Source organism: Microcaecilia unicolor, chromosome 7, assembly GCF_901765095.1.
Source record: "Microcaecilia unicolor chromosome 7, aMicUni1.1, whole genome shotgun sequence".
Classification (NCBI taxonomy): domain Eukaryota; kingdom Metazoa; phylum Chordata; class Amphibia; order Gymnophiona; family Siphonopidae; genus Microcaecilia; species Microcaecilia unicolor.
The window spans coordinates 158,015,790-158,040,633 of record NC_044037.1 but is presented as its reverse complement, the minus strand read 5'-3'; the positions used below and the strand labels follow the sequence as shown (position 1 = coordinate 158,040,633).

Here is a 24,844-nt window from a genome sequence, read left to right as displayed (position 1 = left end):
TGTCTTCTCCATCCATTTCCAGCATTTCTCCTCTCTTCCCTGCCCTCCCATCCATATGCATCTCCTTCCCTCCCCTCCATCCATGTCCAGCATGTCTCTTCTCTCCCCTGCCCTCCCCTCCCATGTCCACCGATTCTCCTCTGTCCCCTGTCCTCCCCTGCCATCCATGTCCAGGGATTCTCCTCTCCCCTTCCCTCCCCTCTCATCCATGTCCAACGATTCTCCTCTCTCCCCTGCTCTCCCCTTCCATCCATGTCCAGCGAATCTCTCTTCCCTTATCTCCCCTCCTATCCATGTCCAGTATGTCTTCTCTTTCCCCTGCCCACCCCATCCATGTCCATTGATTCTTCTCTGCCCCCTGTTCTCGCCTGCCATCCGTGTCCAGCGATTCTCCTCTGCCCCTTGTCCTCCCCTCCCATCCGTGTCCAGCGATTCTCCTCTGCCCCCTGCCCTCCCCTCTCCCGTGTCCAGCAATTCTTTCCCCAGCCCATCCTCCTCCACTGCGTGCCAGCGAAGCAATAGGCTGCCAGTGTCGGACTCAGCAGTGCAAACGGTGCAGCGATTGAGAAAGGCTGGCAGCGTTGGAGCTTCCCTCTACAAGTCCTGGGACACTGCCAGCCTCTCTCAATTGCTGCCTGCACCGTTTGCGCTGCCGAGTCCGACGTAGTAGTAAGTAGGGGAGTGAGAGGAAGGGTGCAGGACTTGCCGGAGGAAAAAAGGTGCCAGTACGCCATACCGGTGCGTACCACTGGTTATGTCCCTATATGACACTTGTGGTCCTAGGCTGATATCTGTCTTAAACTACTGCTTCTCAAAGATCTTCTGTTAATGTGAAATAAGAAAAAAGACTATTATAGGCCAGGACACAGTAATCGGGAAATCTTCACTGTTGGAAGTTACGGAAACAGATTTCTTTTATCAGATGTTTTAGTCTATAAGAGGACTTATTTCAGGATACAGCTGGGACTGTGGGTCAAAGCTGGGAAAAGAAAGGAAGATGATATTGTTGTGGGTTAGTAATGCTAAGTTACTAATCTGTAGCAGGTGTCCTCCGAGGAAAGCAGGCATATATTCTCACATGTGGTTGACGTTATCCAAGGAGCCCAGTGTGGACACTCCCAATGCACTGTCACTTTAAATCTTTGAGACAGTTCCCCAACTGCCTTCTCACCTGACACTTGAGCGTGGGACCAGCAGTACCGGTACTAAAGCTAAAAAGACAACTCCAAGGGGAGGCAGGAGGGATATGAGAATATATGCTTGCTGTCCTTGGTCAGTAACTTAGCTTTCTCCAAGGACAAGCAGACAGAATATTCTCACTAGCTACCAGGCTCACAACATAAATGAATTTCTGGCAACTAAGTAGTTAGTGAGTCTGATAAAAAAAAGGACCGTAGGGCAGAGTTGGCATTTTCAAACCGGCTATCCTGTCTAGAATGCTGCTCCAGACAGTAGTGAGCAGTGAAGGTGTGAAGACCACGTAGCCGCCTTGCAAATGTCTTCAATACAGGCAGAGCAGAAATGGACTACTGAAGCTGCCCTTGCTCTTTCATTGTGAATAGTGACCTGACCATGAAGGGTCAGCCCATCCTGAGTATACGTGTAGGAGAGACAGTTAGCCATCCAAGTAGAGATCGTATGTTTGATGATGGGCATTCCTAATCTGTTGGAGTTGAAGGATACAAAAAGCTGGGAGGACTTCCTATGAGGTTTTGTACACTCCAGATAATACACTAGCTTGCAATCTAAGGTATACAGTGCTGCTTCTCCAGGTTGAGAGTGTGACTTAGGGAAGAAGACAGGAAGTACAATGAACTGGTTGAAGTTGAACCACTTTAGGGAGGAATTTGGGTTGGGCTTGGAGAACAACCCTTTCTTGGTAGAACTTGTTGTGAGGTGGGTCTGTCATAAGTTCTTGAAGTTCGCTTACTGTTCTGGCAGAAGTAAGAGCTATTAAGAACACTACCTTATTTGTGAGGAACTTCATAGAACAGGATTAAAATGGTTCAAAAAGAGGTTTCATGAGAGCTGTGAAAATGGCATTGAGTTCCCAAACCTCCTTTCCAGGGGATGAACAGAAACTGGTTTATTAACAACCTTGAAGTGAAAAATTTTAATGAGTGTATGAGTTAGTTTTGAGGCCAGAATCTGAAAGATGGATTAGGTACTCCATAAGGGTAGTCAGAGAGCTCCTAGCAGGGTCAAGTGATCTGACTGCACACTAATGGGAAAATGTTTTCCACTTGAAACAGTAACATTTCTGCATAGAAGATTTCCTAGAGGCTAGGAGTTTTCTAGAAAATCCTTCTGGAAGGTTTAAGGAACGTAAATCTGTCGTCAGGAACCAAGCCATCGGGGCTTGAGAGCTGAGGGTCTAGATGAATGGAGGGACCCCGAGTTCTGTGTTGTTAGGGTTGGAAAATGATCTAACCTCAATGGTTCCCTCGACAATAACTTTAGGAAAAGAGGGAACCAGATTTGACGCGGCCAGTAGGGAGCAATTAGAATCATGGTCCCTTGCTCTTGATGCAGTTTGAAAAGAGTTTCCTATGAGAGGTAGTGGGGGAAAGGCATATAGAAGATGTGTTACCTAGTGGAGCAAGAAGACATCTGGGGCTGTATGATTAAGAACATATATACTGGAACAAAAAGCAGGGAAGCTTGTTGTTCTGAGGAGAAGTGAAGAGGTCTGTTGCTAGGAACCCCTACTTCTGGAATATTCAACAAACTATAGAGATGCTGAGGGGACCATTCATGAGGCTGAAGGGTTCTGCTCAATTTGTCTGCTACAGCATTCTATTTGCCTGCTAGGTAAATAGCTCTGAGATATTTCGAGAAGCTGCCCAAGTCCATATCTGGATTACTTTCTGAAAGAGGTGGTAAGAACCTGATCATCCTTGTTTGGTCAGGTAATATATTGCAACCTGATTGCCTGTGCGAACGAGTATTACCTGATCGAGGATGTGGTCTTGGAAGGTTTTGAGGGCGTTCCAGACCGCTTGCAGTTCCAGGAAGTTGATATGATATTTCTCCTGTGGGGACCAAGAATCCTGTGTGTGGAGACCGTCGATGTGAGCACCCCAACCTACCATGGAGGCATCCATGATGAGGACCTTGTGATGTGGAGGGGGCTGAAATGGAACACCCCAGGTGAGATTCTGGGACACCATCCCTCTGTAGGGAGTGACGTAGCTATGGAGTGACTCGAATACAGGTTGAGAATAATCCTGTGGATTGGGGTCACTGAGAGGAGAGTGTCCACTAAGGAATTTGGAAGTGAAGTTCAGCCAATGGTGTTACATGGATTGTTGAAGCTGTGTGACTGAGTAGGTGGAGCATCTGACGAGATATTTGGGTGGATTTGAACACTTGAGTGGAGAGATCCAGTATGTTGTTTGCTCTCAGTTGAAGAACGAAGGCTTGGACTTCAGTAGTATCAAGGAGAGCCCCTAAGAACTCTACGGTCTGAACTGGTTGAAGATGTGATTTGGGATAATCACAATCATGAGGAGTGTTAGGAGCCTTTTGGCGGATAGAATAGAGGTATGTGCCAATTCCCAGGAGGCTGACTTGATTAACCAGTCATCTAGGTAGGGGACGATGTATATGCCGTCCTGCGAAGTGTTGTAAATACCACTATTGGGTAGATTTGAGGGATTGAAGCCAGGCTGAATGATAAAACCTTGTACTGGTAATGTAAGTGGAAGTGGAGGAACTTTCTATGTGCAGGGAGAATAGATGTGTGCATGTATACTCTTTGAGATCTAGAGAGCAAAGCCAGTTGTTGACTTGTATCATGGGAAGCAGTGATTCCAGAGAAACCATGCAAAATTTCTTTGAGTAGAAATTTGTTTAAGTCTCACAGATCGAGAATTGGTTGTACTCCTCCCATCTTTTTTGGTATGATAAAATATTTAGACTAGAACCCTCGAGCCCTGTCCAGCAGAGGAACTGGTTCTGTTGCATTCTGCCAGAGGAGGGAGGAGGACCGAGAGCTCCTCTCAAAGTAGTGTCATATGGAGGGAGTTGAAATATGAAGTACGGTAAATAGCACCCAATGGTTGGAGATTATGAGAGGCCACCTCTGTTGAGAGGATGAGTCTTCCTCCTTACTGGTAGGTCACTTGGCACGGACAATTGTATGGTGGTAATGCTGTCTACGAAGAAGTTAAAAACTGTGCATCTGTTTAGACTGAGAATGAGTCTGGAATTTTTGTTTCTGCTGCTGCCTTTGATGTAAGCTCTAGGACTTAGTCTCTTGAGGTGGAGGAGGAGTAGGAGTGTAATGATGCTTAGGCATAGTGTAATTTGAGTGTCCAAATCCTCCTCTAAACCTTCTAGAAGAAGAAGCGGTAGCAGAAGTCTGTGGCCTGGATAGAGATTTTATAGTATTTCTGTTTTTGTTTTTTTTAATTAGGTTAGCCACTTTCTTGATTTGTCACCAAACGTCCACTAGATGTTCCTGGACAGCACATTCGAAGTCGAAAACCCTGAGCCAGGAAAGATGTCTCATTGCTACTCCTAAGGTGGAAATACATGAAGAGTTATCAAAGGTTTGCCTTACCAAATATTTACAGAGAAAGCAAATCAGAGGGAATAACACAAGGAAGTTGCCAAGGCCACAAGTGGAACAACCAGGTGGATACAATGTTCAAAGGGAGCAATCTTTAATTCTAAAACCCAACATAGACCCCTGATGCAGGCATTTGCCGAAACACGGGCCTTCATACAAATAAGAATTAGAGGTAGAACTCTGTAGTTAAAAAATTAAACAATGAAAATATAAAAATACATATAAATACCAGTTGATGTTCAAAAAACATGTCTTGACAATTCTCAGCAATGAACCAAGCATGAGAGCTTGCACTGCAAGTGTGTTTTAAAGTGTATTCTTTACTTTGCATCAATTTTCTTTGGGGCAACTTGAACAGTCAGTGGAGTCTCCCAGTTTTTGATTAGAGTATTTTTCATAATTGTATGAAGTGGAACAGTGATTCCTTCTCTAGGAGGAGAGTCAATAATTTAGAACCTCAAAGTGTTTTGAAGGAGATTCTTTATCTCTAGTTTGAAAGGTGTGGCTTGAGCCATCTCACGGACGAAGCCAGGAAAGGATATACTTTCTGGCAGAGACCTACGTCTCTCGGGTGGCAGAGAAGGATCAGATGGGATGCCATAGGATTCTTCAGCTGAGAGGTCCAATGGATCCTGATTTGTCTCCCAGGAGAGGTCTAAGTCTGACTCTTCAAAGTACTGTTCATGGGAAGTAGGTGGAAGAGAGTGTCAAAAGAGCATCAACTCTGCGTTGAGGTACGTTGAGGCAGATGAATCTCCACGGTGGGAAAAATTCCTTTGCTGATCCATGCGTTGGTCGGGTTCGTACTTCCCCTGACGTTCGGTGCTGAGCCAGTGAGTGGGACCTCTCCTGTGACTGTCTCTCTGATGTACCGATGGGCACAATTACCCTTTATTCCTGTATAGACTCAGAATGCAGTAGCCCTGAGAGCTCCTCCTTGAGCATAGCCCAGTGGTACCAGCAAAGAAAGCAGTGTGGATGCAGCCTGAGTTATAGCTTTGCAGGCATAGGAGACCTCAAAGGTTCTTGATGAGAAATAAGTTGGAGAGAAGGAGAACTGTCACTGCGGCATGGATACTTCTTGTGCATAGAGGACGTCTATGCAGAGGAGATGTTGGCAGAGTGACTTGAGGGAAAATGATTGCGATGCTTCTTCAATTTTTTTCTGCTTCAGGTCAATGCATGCAGCACAATTGAAGAGGACATGGAGTCCTTACATGTTCACGGTACCAAGTCCAGTGTCAGACCATCTCCTACCATGCTTGATGCTGATGTCGATGCACAACCAAAACATTTTTCATGCTGGATTCTTCAGGCTTTAAGGGCCCTTGTTTGCATGTGAAGGCAGAGGCTACACTGTATGTCCCGATGCTCTGGATCCAAGCACTGAACACACCAGTTATAGGGGTGTGTGCCTGAAATAGTCCTATTGCATTGAGTACACTTTTTAAAGCCACTTGGCACTCTCATTGACATGGAGAGAAAAATGGCTGACGCAAGGTAGTTGTGTACCCACAAATGGTCGATGTTTCCTGGGCCAGAGGAAGGGCTCAGTGGCCCCAAACGGCCGAAAAATGAAAAAGAAATTGAATAAATACAACAAAATTAATACAGAAAAGAAAAATATGAAGAAAAATACCTGGAAAAAAATAAGGCACCAAAAGGCAAAAGTTTGACGCTCTGATGAGAGATTAGAAAACGATCGCTTGCTGGTCCCATGCTCCAGCATCAGGCAGGAAGGCACATGCATGGTGGGGGCACTGCCTCAAAGATTTAAAGTGAAAATGCACTTGGCAGTGTTTATTTATTTGTTACATTTATACCCCACATTTTCCCACCTATTTGCAGGCTCAGTGTGGCTTACAAAGTATCATAAAGGCGATTGCCATTACGGTTGATAACAAATACAAGGTTGTGTTGTGGTCACAGGTAGAAGTGTATCAGGCGTCATGGGGTTATGTAAAAGACATCACACTGACATCATACAATGACTAACCAGAAAATGATACCATAAATCAAATAGTTTCACAGATTTTAGCATTGTGCAATTCAAATGTTAAGTTTCTAATTTACCAAATTTCAGTGCTCTAGGTTGGTTCATAGGCAGCTCCTTTAACCCTTACACTACAGTTGTACATGGAAAGTATGTGAATACTAGGTTGTGTGAAAGTCCAACCAGGCCTGTCAAAATTAAATAGAAAGGCAAACAAATCCTGCAGAAAAGGGAGGACATGAACCCATAACCTTAAGTTTAAAGGTTCATGTTATAACCCCAATCCTAACCCCCCAAAACCTTAAAAACCTGCTGATGTCCCTCCCCTGTGACCGCCCTCCAGAACCAAAACCAAGCACTATAGATGCCGTCACCCACATGTGAGAATATTATGCCTGCTTGTCCTTGGAGAATACATGTTTGCTAAATTTTGTAATTACAATGTATGACAATTATAATATTGTAATCCACTTTAAGATTAAAGTAGAGTATAAATCCTCAAATTAAATTAATAGAAATGTTAGCAAAGTAACCAGTGGCTGGTTTCCTGTAGTCACATGAGCCTTGCATTGCAGCTGGTTGGCCTGCTCTACCAGATTCTATCCAGTACTGAGAAGTCCAGCTCCAAATGATGTAGATCAGGAAAGGGAGGGCAGGGAAAAGGTGCTTTATGTTGGACCCATGTGGCATAATATGGTGACTTCTACTAGTAATCATAGCCCAGCTCAAAGCAGACAATACTTTCATTTTTTTAATGCACTGGTAGTACAAAGAAAACAATAAAGATGCCAATCACATGCATTTTTGTCCTTCATGGCTGCCTGATTTATTGTAACAGACCCAGAAAACTAGCTCACTGGTGAAGGAGCTTAAATAAATGAAGACTCTTCAGAGTTGATTTGTGATTGCTGTTTTCGCACATAAAGTCTTTTCATAGGAAAATATGGGCTAGGTCAGTTTTAAGGCTCAGTGGTTCAGTTAGTTGCCTGGCTGCAGATTTGGCTTTGATTTCATGATCAGGTTCTAGTTGCTTAGACCTGATGGTAGTGGTGCACACCCTACAGGGGAAGGGAGAGAGCTAGGCCAAGTATGGGAGGGTGAAAGAGCTAAACCAATTACCACATATATTATAACACCTTCTGGGCAGGCAGAGAAGTGTATTGGAAGTTGCTTTGAAGCATTGCAGAAGGTCATAGCCGTAAATGACTTGTATGTTGCAATAATGTAGGACTGACAGTCATGTATGTTAATACCGTGATGGGAAAGGATAATGAAAGGGGCCTGGCAGGAAATGACTGACAAATTCTAAGTACAGATTTGTAGAAGACATGTCTTAGCAAGCATTGAAAAGGCTTTTTTTTTTATACATAAAACACTAGTCCCTGTAGTGATAATTTTTTTTGAAATCCCATACTGTCAAAGGCTTATATTCTTACTCTACTTGTATGTAATTTAGTAAATGTACAGTAGCTGAAGGTTTTAGAGGATACCTGGTGGCAAGAAGATGAAGCAGTGAGGTAAACTATACAGTGTTGTTGAAACAGCCCAAAAAGGCAGTGGTATAATTCAAAAAACCTACATACAGCAACAATTGCAGCCCTGACAAACAATGCTACTACTTTTGAAAGATTGGATAAGTGATATAGCAGCAGTAGTAGTAGTGGGTGTCAAGTTTCATATATCAATTTGTGTGTGCATCCATGCAGAGTGCATAAATTGCTGATGGACAAACTGGAGGTATTCATTAATATTTATCTGTCGTCATTTACTTTATTACTTTATTTAATTGCTTTACATGCATATTTGTCCTTTTAGCAAGAAAGACTTCTGGTGTCTTGTCCTTCTTTCGTGGCACTGGAGGGAAGAGCCCTGACCTGTCTGCCCATAAGAAGGAAACCTTGCGTGGTGCAGATAGTGCCTACTATCAGGTTGGGCAGATGGGAAAGGAGGGGACAGAAAACCAAAGCGCTGATCCCCAAGGTACATTACAGCAACTTTCTCTCTTTTCCAGGGTCACTGACCGCATGCTTTCTATTTCTATCCTTTTTTGGGGGGGGACATTTGTATATGTATAAGGCTATAAACTGTAGCTGATTTTTAGCTTTGATGTGTAAGCAGATGTAAAACGTGGGCCTGAAAGCAACATGTATACATGTTTTGCTATTTAGGAGGGTAAGGTACTAAAGTTGAAGTGATTTATGGAGCCTGCCTCATACCTCAGAGGCTGGTGCTCAGTAGTGTTAGCTCTGGCACCGGCTTGTAAGGGTATCTATCTTTGCTAGAACTGCCCCCCAAAATTGTTGTGTACACATTGACACTTAGTGGGTAAGTAGGTAAGTGTCTCATTGAGGAGCTTCATCCCACCATCTCTGACAGATCACTGTAGCATGTCTGGGTTTTGGGTATTATACTTTTTCCTGGATTTGCAGAAGAAAATATTTTTCAGTGCTCAAACTTCATCCTAAAACCCAAATATACAGATGTTACTTGTGTAGAGATGTTCTTTACTCTTTGGGTTTTACTCTGCAGTGACGTATTTAAACTAGGTACTTCAGTGGCATGCACACACCCCTTGTCAAACCTGGCCCCCGCCCACACCTTAAAATCCTCTGTTTCAGTTTTCACCTTGGCAGCGGCAGCAGCACTCATAGGCTGCCTGCACCGAGACTTCCTCCTTGAACCATCCCATCCTTCACAAAACAGGAAGTTGCATCAGAAGGGGGCAGGACGATTTAGGGTGGTAGTTTGGTGCAGGCAGTCCAGATGAAGACTGCAACAAAGATGATTTTAAGGTATGGGGAGTGGGTGGGAAGGGAGACTTACCCCACTAAAGTTACGGATATCATGCACGCCTTGAGATAGCCCACGGTAGCAAAACTCTGGCCACAGTCTGTGTGACTGACCTACTGCATGTTTGTGTCTACTGTTTTTCAAGCTAAGTTTTTTTTCACTTTTTTTTTTTTTTTTTTTGGATCCATGACTTTACATAGTAGATGACGGCAGAAAAAGACCTGCACGGTCCATCCAGTCTGTCCAACAAGATAACTCACATGTGCCACATTTTGTGTATACCTTACCTTGATTTGTACCTGTCTTTTTCAGGGCACAGACCGTATAAGTCTGCCCCGCACTATCCCCGCCCCTCAACCATCAGCCCCGGCACAGACCATATAAGTCTGCCCAGCACTATCCCCGCCTCCCAAACACCAGTCCCGCCTCCCACCACCGGCTCTGGCATAGACCCTCATACTCACCCCCATTTGGGAATCTGCTACCAGAGGCAAGTTTGAGCGTCACACCACAGTGCTAATGTGACCAGGCCGTGAGGTGCTTGCTTGCTTTTATTTATTTTTATAAAAGGCACCAATCACTTATATAGCGCTACAAGGCATATGCAGAGAAAACCTTCACTGCCTCCCTCAAAAAAGTGTCTCAGGTGGTCACCCCTCCCCTCTTCACCTGCTCAAAGATAACTCCCTGAAGCCCAACAAAATTCTACACGATAATGAAAAGCACTAATCGCACTAAGGTGAACTCTTACGGAGTTGGTCTTGAGACCAGACTGACAGGTTTAGAAGGTATTTAAGCAGGGTCTGTGTAGGACAAGAGTGAGGATCTAGGGCCTTACTGTCACACCAGACGGCAAACCTCCTCCATTTAAAAGAGTAACACCTCTTCGTGGAATCTTTTCTGGAAGCATGCAAGACTCAGGAGACACCCTCGGAGAGACCCAAGAAGGCGAAGTCTATGCTCTCAACATCCAGGCCGTGAGAGCCAGAGACTAGAGGTTGGGATGCATAAGCACCCCCTTGTTCTGAGTGATGAGGGTTGGAAAACACTCCCATCTCCATGGTTCTTTGGAGGACAACTTCAGAAGACGAGGGAACCAAATCTGATGTAGCCAAAAATGAGCAATCAGAATCATGGTTCCACGGTCTTGCCTGAGTTTCAGTAAAGTCTTACCCACCAGAGGTATGGGAGGATATCCATACAGAAGGCCTCTCCCCCAATGAAGGAGAAAAGCATCTGACGCTAGTCTGCCGTGGGCCTGAAGCCTGAAACAGAACTGAGGCACCTTGTGATTGATCTGAGTGGCGAAAAGATCCACCAAGGGGGTGCCCCACACTTGGAAGATCTTGCGCACTATGCGCGAGTTGAGCGACCACCCGTAAGGTTGCATAATCCTGCTCAACCTGTCGGCCAGACTGTTGTTTACGCCTGCCAGATACGTGGCTTGGAGAAACATGCTGTGACGGTGAGCCCAAAGCCACATCTGGATGGCTTCCCGACACAGGGGGCGAGATCCGGTGCCCCCCTGCTTGTTGATGTAGTACATGGCAACCTGATTGTCTGTCTGAATTTGAATGATCTGATTGGACAGCTGATCTCTGAAAGCCTTTAGAGCATTCCAGACCGCTCGCAACTCCAGGAGATTGATCTGAAGACCTGATTCCTGGAGGGACCAAGCTCCTTGAGTGTGAAGCCCATCTACATGAGCTCCCCACCCCAGAAGGGATGCATCAGTTGTAAGCACGTTTTGAGGCTGAGGAATTTGAAAGGGACGTCCCAAGGTCAAATTGGATCGAATTATCCACCACTGAAGGGAACTGTGAAATTCGGTGGACAGCTGGATCGCATCCTCTAGATTCCCTGCAGCTTGATACCACTGGGATGCTAGGGTCCATTGAGCAGATCGTATGTGAAGATGGGCCATAGGCGTCACATGAACAGTGGAGGCCATATGGCCCAGAAGTCTCAACATCTGCCGAGCTGTGATCTGCTGGGACGCTCTGGCCATGGAAACTGGAGACAGAAGATTGTCTCCTCTCGGGAAGATAGGCGCGAGCCCTCTGTGAATCCAGCAGAGCTCCAATAAATTCCAGTCTTTGAACAGGAAGAAGATGGGACTTCGAGTAATTTATAACAAACCCGAGTAGCTCCAGCAATTGAATAGTCATCTGCATGGACTGTAGAGCTGCTGCCTCCAAGGTGTTCTTCACCAGCCAATCGTTGAGATAAGGGAACACATGCACCCAGTCTGTGTAGTGACACTGCAACTACTGCCAGGCATTTGGTAAATACCCTGTGCGCAGAGGCGAGACCAAAGGGCAGCACACAATACTGGAAATGCTGCGCTCCCAGATGTAATTGAAGATACCTCCTGTGAGCTGGAAGTACCGGGATGTGTGTATAAGCATCCTTTAAGCCCAGAGAGCATACCAATCGTTTCTCCTGAATCATGGGAAGAAGGGTGCCCAGGGAAAGCATCCTGAACTTTTCTCCGACCAGGTATTTGTCGGACTATGTATTTGTTCAGGACCCTTTCCTATGGGATGCACCCCCCCTTCCTGAACAGGCTCGACTGCATTGGCACTGAGAAGGGCGGAGAGTTCCTCTGCAAGTACCTGCCTGTGCTGGAAGCTGAAGGACTGAGCTCCCGGTGGGCAATTTGGAGATCAAATTGAGGGAGTATCCTAACCACACTATTTGGAGAACCCACCAATCGGAGGTTACAAGAGGCCATTCCTGTGAAGATTTTAGCTATAAAAAGTAAAAGAGACAAGGGATTTCTATGCCGATGATAAATTTGGACCCATGTTATTTCATCCATACCTTAATTAGAAAAATATATTGGGTGCAGGCTTGGGCACAGAGGCTTTTCCCTTTCTTATTAATATTGTCTTTGCACTTCACAGGAATATAGTGCTATATTAAGTACTTTGCAATTTATACAAAGAGAAGTCAGGCACCAAACATATAACTGTAAGTGCCAGTTAAAAATTTAAGGGGGTATAATATTTTAAAGCTTTTTCTGCTTGTAAAGTGTGCTTTACATGCATAGAATGACTTTTCTAAAATTGTGTAGAAGTATATATGTATAAAAAGTAGCATTCCCAGAGATGTATTGTGGAAAGTTAATAAAGTACATTATACTACAAGAGATCAGTAAAACTGCATAATACAGTGCAATCCGCTTAAGTGCAAGGGTCTGGGACCAAAGAAATACATGCAGTTAACCGGAGCGTGCACTTAACCGTTGTGACCCAAAAAAGAAGTTTGACATCTGATAAACAGAAATAGTTCCTGCTTTTCCCTATCCTTCCTAAATTTACATTATCCAGATTGCAACGGCCTTAAATACAAATCTACCTACGCATCCAGCTTCTCCTTCACAGGCACACAGCTATGGAATGCACTACCCAAAATCTTAAGATCAATTCAGAACCATCTAAATTTCAGGAAATTACTGAAGACCACCCTGTTCAAGAAGGTTTACCTTCCAGACTCAACCTAACTTCTTCTTTGTTACAGCAAAATTCATGGACTCTATTTAATCTTTTTATTATCTCTGTTGTTTTATATGTTGCATATTCGATTACTTTCTTATTATTACAGCTACGTAGTGATGAAACTCCTCTTCAGTAACACCGGCTGGGATGTCAATAGCCTGTTCATCTGATGCGTTTGCAACAGCTGCATCTGTTTCGTTTCTCTCCACATCCCTAACAAAGCTTGTCCGCTTGTAGCAGTTCACAATGGTTGCCTGTGTAACATCATTCCAGGTTTCTTTCTGCATATGTAGGGAATCCAGCAGTGATAGATTACGAGGCAATTCAACAGCACGTTTATCCTTGCCAGTCTGGTCATCCATAACACTCTCAGACAACGTAGCACAAGAGCCCGATAATGTTGTTTGAAATTGGCTATTATGCCCTGATCCATAGGTTGGATCAGAGAGGTAGTGTTTTGTGGCAGGAAGACCACTTTGACGTTAGACAGCCTGACATCATCCCTGTGTGCAGCACAATTATCACAAAGCAACAAAATCTGACGCTTTTGTGCCCACATTCTAGTGTCTAACTTCTTTAGCCATTGCTTCCAAATTTCTCCAGTCATCCATGAATTTGCGTTAGCCTCTTATGACACAGGAAGTCGCTTAACATTCTTGAAACAACGAGGCTATTTGCTCTTTCCAATGATGTGGTTCCAACTTCTCACTCCCATCCATATTGCAGCAAAGGAGGATCGTCAGTCGGTCCTTCGATGTTTTACTTCCTGTAGTTTCAGCTTGTTTGAATGCAAGAGTTCCATCAGGAATCGCTCGCCAATAGAGTCCGTTTTCGTCAACATTGAAAATGTCACGAGGTGCAAACTCGTTCAAGATGATAGGAAGAACTGAAACAATTCAATTTTCAGCACCAAAGTCATCAGCATCTTGTTTTTCACCAAGCTGTTTCTTGAATTTTATGTTGTTCCTCTCCTTCCATCTTTCCAACCATCCAACAGTGGCTTTGAATTCAATTAGTCCAAGACTTTCAGCTAGCTGATTAGCTTTCTCCATAAGCAGTGGACCACTGACAGGAAACTGTCTGCTCCATCTTTCTGCTTCAAGATACGTGAAATTTGACTAGGATTGACACCAAATTCTTTAGCAATAGATGCTTGTTTGTTTTCTAATTTTTAAAGAACTTCTATTCGTTCAGCCGTGTTAGTCTTACAGTTGCGCGACGATGACGACAACGATGACGACTCCAGTGTACACTCTAACAAAATTCTTTCGCTTATTCTGCCTGTAGCAGTTAAGCAACGAGATTTCAGATTTACTGCCCCTTTGTCACGCGCCAATCGGCTTCCATATTCCGTGTGCACTTATGCGGAGTCTTTCCTGCAGAGGAGCGGTCTTAAACCATGCATATAGGCGAATCTTGCACTTATCATTGGTGCGCTAAACTGAAGTTTATCCCCATAGAAATTGATGGCGCCAAAAACGGGACTGAAGTACGGCATGCAGTTAAACAGAGCATGCGCTTATCCGACGTACACTTAAATGGAGTGCACTGTATATCTTGTTAACAAGAATGGAAGACTGAGAGAGAAATCTCTTCTGCCAACTCCCCCTGAAGTTTGACAATCCAAATGCTCACATTTATACGCACAACCACGTATGAGGTAATTGATCCATCTACACAGAATTCCATAGCATCAGCAAAACATCTTTTTAGAATGCTGAATTTAATCTAAGCAAATATACTAAAAGTATAAGGGCATAGTACAATGGAAAAAACCTATTACATAGTGTTTCTCAACTACATTTAATAATAGACTAAAATTTATAACCTGTTCTCTTTAGTTAAACACACAGTATGATTTACTTTTCCAAAATGAGACATCTATCATAAATATTGGTCAGTTTCAGACCCTCTTTAACCTCTCTTATCTAAAGGCTTTTATTGTTAATACATATAGAGTTCTGTAGTAAACAGTGACTTTGGTTTGTACATACTGGCCTTCTTTTTACAATTAGCTGGTTGAGCAGGACATGAAAAACCTCCCAATGCAATGTAAATTTTTTATTCAATTTCAGTAGTTATAAAAACTTTAAAATACTTAGCTGCATAATGTCTTTCTCTAAATTCAACACAGACTGTGGCTGACAATGGCCAGCGTTTTGTTATATCTGCGTCAGGGTCAAACAGTCGTGGATCTGTAAAAGAAAAAATAAAGACGAGTGTATTTGCCAGTACAGCTCTGGGCAACATTTTCAGAATAATAAATTCTGTATGGCTTACTTCAGTATGGCTTACTTCAGTATGGCTCCACTTCACCTTGTTAGATCAAAAAAGGCAGCCACAGTCAAAACCGCTAAAAGCGCTTATATAATGTGACGTCAGATGCCAACACACAAATGCACCAATCAGGAAGCAAAACCAGCTTAAAGAAAAATGGTGTAAAAATTGCTGATCAGAAAAAATGCCTTTAGAAAAAATGGCACCTTTCAATTCTGGCATTTAAACCAGATGGAGCTATATAATTGTGCCTTAAGTTCCATTGTTGTTCCCATTGTAAAATGACTCGTCTTCTGTTTCCTTCTTCTAGAAAAAGATCGTATCTGCTGTAATATTGCACACCGTAGCATATCAAAAGTATAGCTGCATAATCAACTGCTAGTGGAGATGTTATCTTCCAGGTGTTGATTGTACTCTTGTGCTCCACCAGATGAACACACAAACATTGTGTTGTCTGTCCCACATAGAGCTTCGGGCAGGGACATACAGTACAGTACACCACATACTCAAACTGACAGGTGGTATTGTGAATAACTGATATTTCTTGTTTGTGGATCTACAAACACTGCAGTTTCAATCATCATATAACACATTGTACACAAATTACACTTCATACGCCCACTAAACACCCTTTAAACTTGCTCATCAATCGGCAGAACAGAGGGCATAAAAGCTCAAATTTCTCCCTCTGCTATAAGCAAAGCAAAGATTTGATTGTGAAAAAGTAGACAATGTAGTTAGAATATTCCAATGTTTTTTGATCACTTTCACAACACTGGCAACTGCAGAGGTGTATTTCAAAACACAAGTAAAAATATCATCTTCTACAGAAGTTTCAATCTGTCACAAAGACTATGTGCTTGTTCTTTAAAGTCCTTATCTGAACAGATCCCGTTGATACCTCAACAATTGGGAAAATGGCAAGCTGTTTTTTAAGGACTTAGGATGATAAGTTGAATAATTTAGCAAAGTGTTCGCATCAGTCTTCTTTCGAAAAACTGTTGTCTCAAAATAGTTGATATTTTTCTGGACCAGTACAGCTAAATACCTAATCACACGCTCTTCATATTGCATAGTGAACTTAATCCGAGAATGACATAAATTCGGGTAACTAAAAAAATCTTTGTCTATCTACTTCACCTTGCCATATCCAAAAAACATCATCTATGAATCAAACCCATAGTCTAATGTTATCCTGAAACCCACAGGGATAAACATGTTGTTCTTCACAATATGTCATAAAAAGGTTTGCCAAAGAGGGGGCCATGGTCACCCCCATGGCTACTCCAGATATTTGTTGAAAAATCCTCTTTCCATATTGGAAAAAAACTTTTCTTCATGGCCAATGATGCTAGACTCAAAATTAATGAGGTGGGAACATCTTGAGACTTCCTTTGATTCAGTTAGGGCTGTCTCTTCTGTGGAATAATCGTGTACAAAGAAAGGACATCCAAAGTGACTAGCAGACATTCTTATAATGAACTGTCCAAGTTCATTAGATGTGGCATAAAGTGTGTAGAATCTTTTATATATGATCTACCTTCTACCACCAAGGGGTGCAGAAAAGTATCTATGTATATCGATAGATGTTCCAAAAGAGACCTCTTGACTAGAAACAATAGGCCTCCCTGGGGTGGGGGTGGGGGGGTCAACCAGTGTCTAATGCACTTTAGGTAGAATGTAAAACACTGGTATTTTGGCCTGTGCCACATTCAAAAACTGAAATTCTTTCTGTGTGATGAAATCATTAGCGTATTCCTCAGCAGTCAAATGAAAAATCTCTGTCTGTAAAAGAGAGGTAAGATCCTTTTCTAGATCAACATAATCAGTTTCTCTACTTAACTGATGTAGCACTTCCTTATCATAAGATTTTCAGTCCTGTACTACCAATGCCCCATCTTTGTCCACCCTCCGAATGACAATTTGCAAGTTCTTCATCAAACCAGACATAGCATGTTCCATTTTTGACAAATTCTTATAGCATTTTGGTTTTTCCACTTTCATTCATTCCAAGACTTTAAGCACCATGTGCTTAAAAATTGACAAAGTGGGATCAAGGGGGCCAGATGGTATCCAGGTCTACTAAGACATCACCTGGTACCTCTCAACCATCTGCACCTCTGTTTGAGCAAAAAATAATTTTATTTGTAATTTCCTTATAAATTTCTCCAAATCTATTCGACATTGGAAAGCATCATGACCTTGAGAAGGCACAAAGGATAAGCCTTTCGAGAGAACTTGTAGTTCAAGAACTGAAAGAGCATAAAATGAAAGATTAATCGACACGGAATCCTTCATCATTGTGATCGAGTTTGAGGATAATCTTGCTTGATCGTTGGCACATGCTGTTGGTCCATTCGCATCACTCTTCTCCTTCCTCGTCAGGACCTGCTTCCTCTGCCGCTCTCTAAAAAATAAATCCCTCAGAGCCTGAAGAGCTTCCACTCGATCGGTTGCCATCGTCTTCATCAAAAGGAGGACAACTCACTCTTTTTATCAGTTTCAAGCCAAATGTACACGATCTTTTGTTCGTAATCTCTTTCATCACACTGGAACTTCTTGATCTTAGATTCTTGTAAAGTGTGACGAAACGATTCAATCTTGCTCTTTAATTCCTCATTCTGCTTATTGAAAACATCCATTGTACTCTGTTGCTTCAGATTGTCAAATGTTTATCAATCCCCGTCATAATTACAGTAGCAGTTTCTTTGGTTTTATTTATAATGAGCACCATGAGATCCAGGGAACATTTAGTCAGGATCCCTGCCCACTTCTGAAGGAATTCCGCATCATCCAAAAAAAGCTTAGGTGGTTTAGCTATCTGCAGACCCCTTGGGATAAACTTTTTTTTTACAGTATTCTATGAGTGTAGTACCATGCAACTCAGCTCTCGCCAACCTCTTCAAGAGGTTCAGAATTGCAGACCATGAAATAGAGAAGGCTATAGAGGGATCCATTTGCATAAGAGAAGGACATTTATGCATATCCGAAACATGCTCTTAAGAAAATCTATGTCTGGTTTTCCAGGACTCTGTTGCTATAATTTACCCAGATGTTCAAAGTAGAATTCAACCAGTGGTGTGCTGGTAAATGTTTAACAGGCTCTCTCCCCGATCCACCTCTGCGCCCCCCCCCCCCCCCAAATTGCAGAGCTGGCTATAGCCGGGGAGAGAGCCTGGGGGGGGGGGGGGGCAATGCATTACTCCAGGAAAAAAAAATTAATGATCCCAGGTTCCAATCTAATTCATGTTTAATGTGGGATAAAATGCCATAAATAAGTAAATAAATATAAACTTTTAATGTTGATCACCTGATTCTCAAAGTGGACATATTCCAAACACTATAATGAAAATGATTTTTTTTCTACCTTTGTTGTCTGGTGACTTTGTTTTTCTGATCATGCTGGCCCAGTATCCGATTCTGCTGCTATCTGTCCTCTTAACTCCATTTCCAGGGCTTCCTTTCCATTTATTTCTTTACTTTCTGCCTTTCTTCATGTCTTGTCCTACATCTGTAAGTAAAAGCCGTGTCCTCCGCAGACTTGACTGTCCAGTGGATCCAGCTTCTGCCTATTTTCTTCATCCATGTGCAGTTTTTCTCCTCTCTTCCTTTTCCCTCATCTCCTTCCTCACTCTTCCCTCCCCTCCATCCATGTCCAGCATTTCTTCTCCCTTCCTTTCCCTCTCCTCCATCCATGTCCAGCAACTCTCCTTTCCTTTCCTCTCCCCTGCCCCCCTCCAGCCATCCATACCCACCCACCCAGCGATTCTCTCCTCTCCCTTGCCCCCCCTCAGCAATTCGCCCTCCTCCAGCCATCCATACCCACCCAGCGATTCTCTCCTCTCCCCTGCCCTCCTCCAGCCATCCATACCCACCCAGCGATTCTCCTCTCTCCCCTGCCCCCCTCCAGCCATCCATACCCACCCAGCGATTCTCTTCTCTCCCCTGCCCCCTCCAGCCATCCATACCCACCCAGCGATTCTCCTCTCTCCCCTGCCCCCCCTCCAGCCACCCATACCCACCCCTGCCTCCGTTGTAGCAGCCGCAGTGAAAGCCCGTCTCTAGCCTTCCATTCATTTCCTGTCAGTGTCCCGCCCTCGTGGAAAGAGGAAATGACATCAGAAGAAGGTGGAACGAAGGGAAGGCTAGAGACGGGCTTTCACTGCAGCTGCTGCGATGGAGGTAAATCAACAATTTAAACCCCCCAGAGCGGCGGGGGATGAGGTAAATATGGTTTGTGGCACCCTCCTGTCATGCTTACCTCACCGCCGGGTTGCGCCGCCCCTGGGAGCCAGCTCGCCTGCCACAACAACCGGCTCGCAAGAACTTAAAAAATTTAACAACCGGCTCTTGCGAGCCGGCTCCAGCACACCACTGAATTCAACTACAAAATAACACACTGGAATGAGAACCAATCCCAAGAGACAATGATAGTATTATAAATATAGGTTCTCATAAAAAGCAGTAAGCGCAAAGAAAGCAAGGGAGGAAAAGGCCTCAAGAAGCTCCCAGCAATAAGCTGGTCGAGCAGGTCTTCCTCATCATTGGTATAAAAAAAACACCCTTCCAACCACCCTGAAGAATCCATTTTACAAAGGAAAATGTTGAAAAACAGAGCAGCAGCAATTGGTGTTTTGCATGTCTAAATATTGCTACTTTTATATGTAAGCGGTGACTGCTATTTATATGTAGAAGGGCAAGTCCAAGAGGAACCAAATAAGGATCTGATCTTCTAAACTCAACTTTTTGGTATATTGAGGTGGTTTTGCACTCCTGAGAAATAAGTATCATTCCCTCTTCAAGCTTTTCTCCAAATCCCTGGTACAAACAGTTAGCCACTGGTTTTACTTGACTCAAAGTGGGTATAAATGCAGATGAGGACATTTTCTGCAATATACATGTATTGGTGCTTTAAAATACAGATGTATACTTTGAAGGATCCCTCTCCCCAAACTATGGCCACAACACACCCCTTAAAATTTATGCATGCTTCCACTTTTCTAAAATTGCTGCTTTTATGTATATGCATATGTGCAAATTTACACTTATAAATCAGCATTTTACACAAGTAATTAAGCATTGCTTTTCTAAAATCACATCTTATATATTTAAATTAAACAGTTGGCTGAATATCTACTCATTTCTTTGAGTTAGTCATGTAAAACTATGATTAGGGGCACTCCATGAAACTAAAACATATCAAAGAAAGCATTTTTTTTCAATCAGTGCAAAATTAAGTTATAGGATTTCTTGCCAGAGGATGTAGATTTGTCAGTCGGCATACCTGAGTTTAAAAATGGTTTAAACAGTTCCCTGGCGGATGTTCATATTAGTTGTGTAGATTTAGAAAAGCAGCTGCTTATTGCTGGGACTGAACAGAGGAGTGGAGCTAATCTTTGGGGTTCTTTTGGGACTTTTAACTTGGATTGGTCATTGTTGGCAATGGGAAGCTGGCCTATGTGACCTTTGGTCCCTTTGGTCTGACCCAGTGTGGTACATCTTATTTTCACCTTGCAGATGATTCAGATGGAGGAGATAAGCAGAAGAAGCAAGTAGCTAACCCCCACGTGGAGCTTCGTGAGTAGGAGAGAATTTTTTTTTTAATATTTTAAATTACAGTTTTGTGTTTGCATTACAGTTTAATTGGGGTCTTTTCTCATCGGAAGACACCCCTGATTGCCTTATGATCTTATTGTGCATTTACCTTGCGTTATGTTGATATTGGCAGTCTGTAGGGGAATGGCCGTCACTTCCCCCTTCCCCTCTGCAGTTTTGAGTGATTGTGTTGTGGTTTTTATATGTATAATATCCTAACCATTGTAGCATTTTTGGTGTTGGAGGACCTCATTCAAGGTAAAATTTAGAGGCTGTTATCTGATCTAGCCAAATGATAGTACCTGGCAGACTGGCATTTATTTTTTAAACCATGTTTCCCACAGCTGTTTCCTGAGGTGGAGTGTTAGCCTAGAGTGGAGTGTTGTGGAGTGTTAGCTTCAGAGCAGTCAGTGGGACTGATTCCTTACCTCTTAGCACAAGATACTGGGGTGACTTAATGTAGCAATGTTACTACTGCTGCTGCTGACACGGAATGGATGTGCCTTACATCAGTAAGAAGATCAGCCTAATTGTTAGAGTAGCAAGAAGCGAATCAGGGAAGCCAGAATTCAAATTCTGCTTCTCTCACTGATGCTCCTTATGAACTTGGGGCAAGTGTTTTCAACCTCCACTACATCAAGTACAACTTAGAATGCAAACCCACTTGGCCAAGGAATTAACGTGTGTACCTGATTTTGACTTTCCCAGATCTCATATTTGGAAAGAACAAGTAAATAAATTTAAAATTTAAATTCTGGGGATGTCTGCTGGAGAGCAACTAAGATTTAAAACTGGCTGACTATGCACGTACTTTCATTTGGTTGTATCTTGAAAAATTCTTATTAAAATGTATTTACAGTAATCTGTCAGACTTTCAGGCCAGCAAACCTCAAATTTTTAAATCAGCCTTTTTATCTGGATAACTTGAAGTGAATTAGATAAATGGCTATGAATATCAGAGTTATTTATTTGTAAAAATTACAAATAAGAACTGATTAAGTTTGAAAGCCAGAATAATTTTTTGTTCTGACAGTGCAAAATTTTAATTTGTACTACTGATATAACCTTTTGATCTAGCTCACACCTTTTTCTGAATTAGTTCTGAGTCAGATACATTTAGTTATTTGTATTTCTCTGTCTTTAGAGGACTTGCCGTTTAAGTTTGTACCTGAAGTAATAGAGAGTTAAATGACTTGCCAAGGTTACAGGAAGCATCGGTGGCATTTGATCCCTGGCTTCCCTGGTTCTCAGCCCACTGCTGTAACCATTCTTTATAAAGTCACAGGTTCCAATCCCACCTCCACCAAGAGCTGTGTGACCTTCAGCCAGGGCCGCCGAGAGCCAGTGCTGGTCCTGGGCAGGACCGCCCCCCCCCCCCCCCCCGCCCCCTTACCTTCCTGCGTCTACTCCTCACTCGGTCAATCACTTGCCTGCGCCTGTGTGCCGGGACCCTGGTTATTGTGTTAACACAGTCATCTGGGTCCCGACACACAGGAGTAGGAGAGAGACAGACTCCAGCGCTAGGTCCCCCCTTGAAGGCTGGGCCTGGGAAATCTTGCCCCTCCCCCCTCCCCATTGGCAGCCCTACCTTCATCAAGTCTGTTACAGCTGTCCTCGCATTTGAATATTGAGCTCTCCTGGTCAAGAAGCCATATAATACTCTAGTAATTAGGAGGTGAGCATGGAAGTTGCTTGAACCTCTCTACGCTCACATCAAACCTAGTATACATAACCTGCTCTAGCTTTCCTCCACTCTCTTCCACTTTTCCATTTCCAGTGGTTTAATGCAGTTTCAGTATTTGTACTGTCCTATGAGGAAGTGGTCAGCTAGTAACACTTGTCCAATAGTACTCAGCTAGCCATGAACTGTGGGAATTTGGTGTTTTCTCACATTATTTAGGATTTCTGTTCATCTTGGTATTTCCTTTCAGAGTTTTCTGATGCCAATGCCAAATTCTACTGCCGAATTTATTATGCGGGAGAGTTCCACCATATGCGGGAGGTGATTTTGGGTAGCAGTGAGGAGGACTTCATCCGTTCCCTTGCGCACTGTGTGCCTTGGCAAGCTCGTGGGGGCAAATCAGGAGCAGCTTTCTATGCCACAGAAGGTAATGCATGTTTCTGCAGCAATTCTACATATTGTACATTTATTGTACATATGTCAGAATACTTAGGAAAAGACTCATTATAAAATTATCTTAATCATAAAAATATGTGTAATGTAATGGGGTGCATACTTGAATGTGACTTTATAGTAGACATGCTCAGGGGAGGAGGTGGAGTTGCAATTTATACATTAACATTTATGCCTGTCCACATGTAGGCATTAATGTCTGCAGATTCAATCTGGCCTCTCTCTCTGCAGGGTTTGAGCTAATGTTGTATAAAAACATATAGGCACCTATATGACTTTCTAGGTTAAAAATAAGTACCTGCATTATGTTCACACATAGGTGACTTGTTATATAATGATCAATTTTTGATATTATGAGCTTTATGAATATATGATGACCCCTTACAATAGGGTTTTCTTCTGGGATTGTTCCCTATAAGGTTAGTGGTATCTAGGGGTTGTCTTCTTTGTCAAGTTGCTTAGAACTTTACTCTTCGTTGGGACACTGAGTAATTCATAGGATTGAATGAATGAAAGAGTTTTTCACCACAAAGTCAGTGGTTCTAATACAGATAGAATTAGTAGTAACATTGTCGAATGGAGCACAGTATGGGCAAAAAAAGCATCTATAGCTTTGGTCAATTTCTAGAAGCTTTTAGAGTGTCACCATGCATGTGCCATGCTTCCAGCACTCTGTTGTGATGTGACACTTATTCAGTTCTTGTTTTCTGGAATGCATCTCATCACAGTCAGTAGATTTATTTTTTCATTTTTATTTGCATTTTAAAATTCAAAGTACAATACTGTGAAAAAGAAATTCAAAAGAATGAACAAGAAAATAGACTAATGAAAATAGGAAGTATACAGTTTAAATAATCCACATTAGCGGATGTCCAAGTCCACCAGTCATAGAGAGTTGACAACCAATAATACAAAAAAAATGGATGGAAATTACTGCTGTAAATAAAGACCTGAAATAACCTAACAAATGGTAGCTCCCTTTCCCTAAAAAAAAACAAACAAACCCAAACCTGAACTAAGATGGTTCATAATATATATAACAGTCTTGAAAAGAAACAATACACCTACAAGGAAATCTCAACTGAAAAGTGATTCCGAAGGAGATAACTGCTTGCTTTAACAGAAGAAATTTCTTTCTTCTAGTCTGAGTCCACTTGGAGACATTTGGAAACATCTGAACCTTTGCACCTAAGAAATTAGTATCAACAGACCTTTAATACAGTCTTAATATTGACTCTTTATCTTGATGAAATACAAATGATACCAGTAGTGTACATCTAAAATAGCTGAAACATCCAACAGAGGAGAATCTTTCCAATCCAATCTTTCATCTCCTAAGGTTCTGTTTGTTTGCTCTTTGAGAACTGTATTGAAATATCCAGAGTTTGTGATCTCCTTTACAGAAGATTTATTGTGTGACTCAGCCAAATCAAATGAAATATTTTTGTCTGTGTTGTGTGTGAAAGCTTACATACCCTATAGAACTATTAGGTTTTCAGTCTTTTTGAAGTTTTATTCCTCTTTACCATCTTTCCCCTTCACCCCTTTTTTGGTGCTTGATGTCCCAGTTAGGCCTTTTATTTTTGAAAACTGAGTCATTTGATTTTCATGGGTTCTATATTTTTTGGCAGCCTATCCCAGAAGAAAGCCTCCAACAGCTTTAACAAATGCAGGTGGTTCAGACCATATCCAGAGTGGATACTAATAACTAGTGTTTGCAGTTCCTTCACCCATATCACAAACCTTCTCAGTGTCAGTTTTCTTCCTTGATGACTCGGTGAGGTGCTTGGGGCTGTGAAGAAGAAAGAGAACAAATCTTCAGAACTTCTAAGTTTGATCCACTGTGATCATCATCGGTGGCATCATTTCTAAAGGGTCTATCAGCTGAGCCGCATGCCGTGGATGCTACAACATGAAGGAATTATTGGTCTTGATGTAGAGCTTTGATAAAGGCTTCTAGAATCAAATATTAATTAATAACC

General features: G+C 42.6%; 1 protein-coding gene across 1 annotated transcript in view; it reads left to right on the top strand.

Moving 5' to 3' along the window:
* PIKFYVE (phosphoinositide kinase, FYVE-type zinc finger containing) overlaps positions 1-24,844 on the top strand; it is a 750,252-nt gene that overhangs the window by 587,508 nt on the left and 137,900 nt on the right. Inside the window, 3 exon segments of the mRNA XM_030210724.1 lie at positions 8,382-8,546; positions 20,651-20,710; positions 22,660-22,836. Of these exon segments, the coding sequence (XP_030066584.1) occupies positions 8,382-8,546; positions 20,651-20,710; positions 22,660-22,836 (402 nt within the window).